Raw genomic sequence first — 7,273 nt, 5'->3', positions numbered from 1 at the left:
GTACTTAGGTTTGCTGCATCAGGGAGGGTAAAACTGTTTTTTTTTTTGTAAAACGTTAATAGTTAGTAAGAAATAAAAACATTTTCCAAATTTGATCAAAATATGTTCATAAACAAGCAAACTACAACAATTTACTTATTCTCCATAAGAATAACATGGGAATTTTAAATTTTAAATTTTTTGGAATTTTCTCCGTAACCATTAGGCGCATAACAACGCTTCAATATACTAAATTATTTGTTTTTTTAAGCTCTACAAAATGGTTTGGAAAGAAATTGCTAAATTTTATGTTTTTTGGGTCAAAAATGGGAAAAACCTATTTTTACCCCATAAAACCCCCCGTAAACCCCCGTTCCCATGGTCCGATCATGCTGGATCGCGAACTCGTTCGAATAAACGTGGGTTTACACGTTTGTACCAAGTTTCATCAAAATCGGATCATTTTTGCTCGAGTTATCGTGCTAACGGACACACATATATATATATATATAAATATATAAATATATAAATATATAAATATATATATATATATGAATTTGAACGGATGGTGTTTTTGGCCTCTAGGGACCTCAAAATGAAAAAAAAAATCGGTCCCGCGTCCAGGTCTTACCATGAGTACTACGGTAATAGCTTATTCCCTATATGGGAAATTCGCTAAAACTGTAAATTTCAAATACCATGTTATTTGGAGAATAAACTGTTGTAGTTTGATTGTTTATATTTTGATTATTTGACAAATCCATTGATTTCATACTAAGCTATTGTATTAAAATTTCAATAAAAACGCAATTTATTTCCCTACAGCACCAAACCTTAGTAAGTACTCGTTAAAGTTAATGCTATTTAATTAGAAAATAAATCTGACGATTTAAAGGGAATACTTTAGTGAAAAGCCAACCAGGTATCTACCAGGTATGGAAATTGTCTTATTCTGTAGGTTTGCTGCCGTGAGGGTGTTTTAGTTTTATTAAATTTCTGTCATGCTTAAAATTAATTTTGTTCTCAAATAGATTTTGTTCCCTAGATAGATTCCGCATTATACTTTATTTTTTATTATTATTTTTTTAGTCTGTTCATGACAATACTGCACACTTTTTTTACTCGACCAGCTCGCCTTTAACAAATTTAACAAATAGGTGTTTCATATACACCATTTTTAGAAATTTTACTTCTTCACCTCATAACCAACAAATATTCACTGTATATTATACTATATTACTGTATTATAGCTACGCAAAGCTAAAAGCTCAATGAATTAAATTAAATCTGTTGGCCAAACCGGAGTTGCGGTCATCAGAAGTAAACACGGCGAATCAGCTGATCGAGATAACAAAGTGAGAACAGCTGGCGTGTCACCTGATAGTGGCGCGAGATGCGCTGCATTCACCCGCCAAATCTACAGACTACACTGTAGTAGCCCACGTGTCAGCCCAGTGTACATTCAACTCGAAACTCGATTGTTATCATAATTGAATTATTTGTGTATTGTTTACCAACTGTGCTTAGAGAATTTAGGTGCATTCAGCTCTATGACTTTAAATAAAGCAAGTATAAATCTGATGCTATTCTGTGCGCTTCATTTATGTGAAGTTGTGTGTGCTGCTGTAACCCCTAGAGAGATATAATTTGTTTTCTGATTGAAATATCAGAAGACAAACAATTAATTGTTTACGAATATCAGTTGGTTTTGGTTAAACAGCAAGAAATAAGTCGTAAACAAAACGTCTACGTAAATAGATCCAGAAAAATACTTATGTAAATAATTGTTTTCAGGTGATCCGGATACTGAATGAACTAATTATTATAAGATACGGCACAGTTCACATTCTGACTCGATTGCCATCATAAACTCAAAATGTTCTCTCATTCAAGTTGTATTTGATAAGTTTAACAACACAGCGCGGTAGGAAGAATAAGAACGCGAGATTCTAGAGGGGGCGTGTTGTCGGAGGTCTCCGTAAAAGGTGTGCAGAGCAGAGTGTTGTGCGCATGCGCGCGGACAGACGACCGAGGCGCGGCCATTTTCACTCAGTCTGTTGTGTGCCCGGCAGTCGTGCGTTCTGTCAGCTGTTGCGCGTACGTACTTACAGACAATATGAGTGATACCACGGCCATCAACACACAGAGCATTGCGGACTATCTCGCTCAGCTGTTGAAGGATCGCAAACAAGTAACTGCGTTCCCAAATGTCTTCATGCACGTCGAGAGACTCATTGACGAAGGTAATTGTAAATTCTAGTTGTTCAGTTGGTAGGCGTAGGCACTGTTAGATAACAACTGGAATGTTCATGTAAGGTACGCGTCGAAATGTTTTCGAATTTTGATAGCAGACAGAGTACCACAGAAAATAAGTTTTTATGTGGTTTAATTTTTATAAATGGTGGACCAAAGTTAATTAATTATCACCATAATCACCTAGTGATAACATAGTTTTGTGATCCATGTTAGGCGTATTTAACCTATAAACAAGAACAAGATTGGAAGATGATTGTGATAATAATTTTACGTTCTGACATTGAACAAGACCAACTGTTTATTTAAATTTTATCATCACGTCGGGTTTAACATTTTTGATAAATGATCATTATGGCCAGTACTTTAGACAGTTGTTTTGTAATAACTTACGCTTCATTTAAAATCTCAACACACGAATATCCCTAGGCTTTTTTGTGCACTGTAGAGGTTTATAACCGTATAAACGTAACGTAAAAACTTTGAAATACATTAAGTTTAGCCAAACAGAAACGCTCGTCTGAGACGACAGCCAAGATGCAGACGATCTATTTTTGAAATGGATGGCGCCGTTGCTGTAGAGAATTTCAAACAAAAACCTCAGCTTAACCTGTGAAAACTATCCGGAGACAAACAACATGATATGGAAAATCACTAAGAAATCGATCAAAAACAAAATTTGCGTAAATAATCAACAAGATTTGTTTTATTAATATATCAACGTACGGTTTCCTATAATGAGATACAAAAATATTAAATACCTCAATCGAACACGTTGTAAAGATTCCACAGACATTTTAGTTACTACATTGTAAATAATTAAATTTAAATGCATTCCTTTCCAAATGGAAAACTCTCTACATCGATCTCTTATTTTTTAAATATATTACGATTTTTATTACCTTTAAATATGTATATTAATTTTTTTATTTATTAGATTTATTGGTAATCAGACGTGTACTGTATCTACTTCAGAAGTAAAACAATTTGGATACAAATACAATACTCATCTTGCACTTAGTTTTTTGAACTTAAATCTGTTATTTCCACAGAAATTTACATTATCCACATATGTACCGTACTCAGATAAAATGCCTCGCATTCAAGAACAAATGATGACAAGGATAAAATAAACATTGTACTCTAACATAAGATCAACACTTATAAAGTAGTGTAACAGATGTACGAGAAAATGTATACAAAATAAAACAGGTTAATTGGATGTTTCTCACTAAATTGTAGATTAAGTCCAGGCACTATGTCAAAATAAATCTACTATAGCAAGAGTCCATGTCAGTTGTTATCTTGAACCGGTCAAGTCAATTATCGTGGATGACGTCACGGTTTAAAGTACCCGCATGCCGGTCTTCGGTCTCCCTGCATCGCGAATCATTGTAATGTATTGTTGGGGTAGTGGGTAATTTAATAGAACGCGATCGTAAATCAAGAGAGTTTTATCAGGTGATTTGACCAGCTGATAAAACATATGATTCAAAATCACGAAAAAATACAGGATAGTTATTTTTGTATACACTTGAAACATGCGTACGATTGTTCCCAGAATTTTTCATTTGCTCAAGAGTTAAAATAATGGTACGGTACAGTACTAACATTTCTTTTAATGGTACAAAACACATCAAAAATATAGTTTGCTTAAACTTCTGTTTATTGCATAGAGTTGTTCCCCGGCCTAAAATAACTTATTTAAAAGTAGCTAAGGTTAAGTGCTGAATTAAGTGCTGAAACAACTTTTTTAAAGGCACAAAGTAATACAAAGAGAGAAAACTTAAGGGTTGAGGGTGTAAAATTGTTCATCGACTATTAAATTGCGTATAGCTTAAAAGAACAAAAAAAACTTCTTTTGACGGCAGGAAAAGCAACATAATTTAATAAAAATGTGTTTCACAAGTTTTGCTTTTAAAAGAAGGGGATTAACCCAATCACATAGATAACGTTTTTATGAGGTTACAATTGAAGCCAATTTATTTATTATGACGCTACTAACATAATTGGCTCAGTTCTGGCGAACACCCGTTTTTATAATCAGATGGGCCATAAAACCACTCTTTCTATTGTGCGCTGGAATTTTACTACAATTGTATACTATTCCGCATTTTCATTGGCTGGAATATTGTTACTGGGTTGCTTATCAAGATTCGGAGTCTTATTGGTTTTGTTAGGCCTGATTAACCGATTAAATTATACAAACAGAGAATAGGCCTAAGTATAGTATAGCAGTAACAATACGTCTACTATGGAATTTATAAACGTCTATATAGAGAAGTGAAATAGCTATTTTGATTAAGTAGTTTTATAAACAGTTGAATATTTGCTCGCTTAATAACTATGTAGCGCAACTCCTAGTGGATTGCTTGCTAACTACAGGATCATTACACAGAAAAGTGGCTATTTGATAGTTCAAATTGGACTTATCAGACCATGATTATTGCCAAGCGTTTAATAGACGGTTCTGGCTAAAAACAGTTAATGTAATAAGCCTATTTTCACACCCACATTTCACTCATAATTTTAAAACGCACACGATTGTGTCTTGTCTCAATACAATAAATAAACGGGAAAAGTGCTCAATGTTTGCTTAGGGATACACTAGTTTAGTGGTAAGCATAAATTAGCTAAATTTTAGATTTTGTAACACAATTTTGAATCAACAAACTCAATAAAATCACAAACGTAATTTTTTCATGAATTAAACTTTGATCTGAAACATGTAAAAATCTAAAATCAAAGTTTGTCTGGTGACATGAGAGCCTCAGGGGATTGAAATTAAATGAAAAATATCTTTATTTGGGAGGCGAAATTAGGAATAGCAAGTCCTCTAGCTACCACCAAACACATTTTGAGGTTAAGTGGATAGGGTGAGAGTTAAAAGTTTAAGGATTAAATTGTCTTATGTTCACACATATCAGCAGAAGCATGGAGGCAGGATTTTGCATCTTCACTAAACCGTTGTTTTAAGCGAACCTACCATCTACCATTTATGGAGTCGGATAGCATGACGGTGTTCGGGATTACAAATTTTGAGAGCCGTTATTTACTAGGTGGGCTCCGTGACAAGTTGTTTGACCACTCCGGGCGGCGCCGAAACCCCGAACCGCGACTTGTGGAGGAAAAATCGTAGAAAAACTACAAAAAATCCGCTTTAGTAGGTTAGTGTCGGCGAACATATGCGAAAAATAACTTATTAGTTGCATAGATGAAGAATGCTGTGTTTGTTGTATGACAGTGATGTTTGATAGATACATTTTCATACACTCAAATTTGGCCAACATAGTACGTAATTAGACGTTCAATAGGTGAATTTCAATTCATTATAATTTTTTTGTTAATTTTGTTATTAATTTTAACAGACTGTAACCGGTCTGTGTGGTGTTTTAAGTACCGTAAGGTCACTTGGACAAGTCAGTACAGTGAGTGCTGACCGCACTGATAAGATAACGTGAACGTTCTCAAACTGCGTCTATCTTATCAGCCCAAGATGCTACTTAGCTTCCGTGTTCAGGTTTTATCAATTCGCTTGTGTATTTAACACTATCAATGTTTTCATTCATGCCAGATTTTGTAGAATTAAATCAGGATAGTCTGATTTGAAGTTTATAACTCGTGCTATTTTTAATTAGGTGTTTTAGTAATTTGTTTATACTTATATTGTAAGATGGAATTGGTCGAATCCTTAGTCTGTTGCTGTAGATCGCACAATTTTTGTTGGATAGCAATTAGGATAGGAATTGACAAAAGTAATTTGAATCTGAAACCGATTCTATTAGAAATAGAAGCAGCAACATTGAGATGTGAATAAAAACACAAGATAAAGTTGAACAATTTTTTACGTTGTAGTATAAGTACGGCCCTGGATAAAGTAGTAAAAAATATTGTTTACTGCACATGATTCAAGCCACACAGTGCTCATATTTAGTTAAAATAAATCTTAAACTTTATTTGTTTAAAACATCATGGCATTTAATACAATTTGTCGTCGTTTTATTTAATCTTTAAAATTTCTTCTAACAACACCACGCGTATATTTCCTCTTACATAACTTATCATTAGTTATGTACACTAGGTACGTATTTTAACTAGATATACAGTAGAACCTCGATGACAAGACTATCATTGGGATTATCAAATAATTATATAAATAATTGATTAGGAGTAAAATAAATATAAGGGAATTTGAAAATGTCACTTGTTATCGAGGGCGATTCGTTAACGAGGGTCTAGTTATGGAGGTTTCACTTTATGTCTGAAGGGTGATATGGTATTTGTAGCAGTGGCTAACTAAAATCAGCTGTTCCTTAAGCTATGGCTATTCATGGAAATCCTAACCGAGCACAGCTGGGCATAGTATCGAACCTAAAGTTACTGTACTGTCCAGTATCGAACCGGCGACCTTTAGATTGCTATTTGCTAGTTACACCACTCATCTGCCTAGTTATATTACAGCAAGTAACATATCCACAATCCACGTCGCTACTCCAGTAGTGTTAGTGGCTACATCTCTGGACTTGATACGACCTGTCTTCCATGACGGGTCCAGTTTCAGTGGCTGGTTGCTGGTTGCTGGCTGCTCTTGCTGGTTCTCTACTTGAAACCAGTTTCGCAGATTACTGGTGTATTTCCATCCCGAACTCACATTCATGTCACATGATCGGCGGAAACTTATCACTTACGGCTTATTTCGGGTTTTCCGTTTCTTAAAGGTCAGTGGGTCTACTTGTATCCTTCCATAAAGGAGGATTCCAGCTGTTTCCTTCAAACTAAAAGTGAAATAAAAATGTAAAATCATGAATGTTTGAAACTTATTACACTCTGGCGTGATAATATTCGGGGTTTCCGTATAGTTGCGAAAGTCAGTGGGTCTACTCATTTGTGTATTCGAGTACAAAGAGGGATATTATAATGTCCTTCTTAAAGCCACCAACTTAAATCAAAAGTACAAAGCATTATCACATGTAATTGAATAATTCCACAAATTACATTAAATCATGTTTAAATTATCAAGTCTCCTGCTCGAGAAAAAAAA

The 7,273-nt window shown here is 34.5% G+C and overlaps 1 protein-coding gene across 7 annotated transcripts in view; it reads left to right on the top strand.

Moving 5' to 3' along the window:
* Nucleotides 1-2,040: 2,040 nt before the first annotated feature.
* The window catches only part of LOC128988350 (protein held out wings-like), an 88,806-nt gene continuing 83,573 nt past the window's right edge, over nt 2,041-7,273 (top strand). For 4 of the 7 annotated variants that reach the window (XM_054409564.1, XM_054409563.1, XM_054409566.1 and 1 more), the window contains exon 1: nt 2,042-2,222. In XM_054409564.1, coding sequence (XP_054265539.1) covers nt 2,096-2,222 — 127 coding nt within the window. In that variant the 5' untranslated portion in view covers nt 2,042-2,095. Of the gene's footprint in view, nt 2,223-7,273 lie in introns of all 7 variants that reach the window. The other 3 variants (XM_054409565.1, XM_054409569.1, XM_054409567.1) reach the window with 2 other exon arrangements.

The sequence above is a fragment of the Macrosteles quadrilineatus genome, unplaced genomic scaffold (assembly GCF_028750875.1).
Source record: "Macrosteles quadrilineatus isolate MER2022 unplaced genomic scaffold, UCM_ALF_1.0 Scaffold_3__2_contigs__length_128488019, whole genome shotgun sequence".
NCBI classification, from domain to species: Eukaryota; Metazoa; Arthropoda; class Insecta; order Hemiptera; family Cicadellidae; genus Macrosteles; species Macrosteles quadrilineatus.
This window is presented reverse-complemented; position numbering and strand designations above follow the sequence as displayed.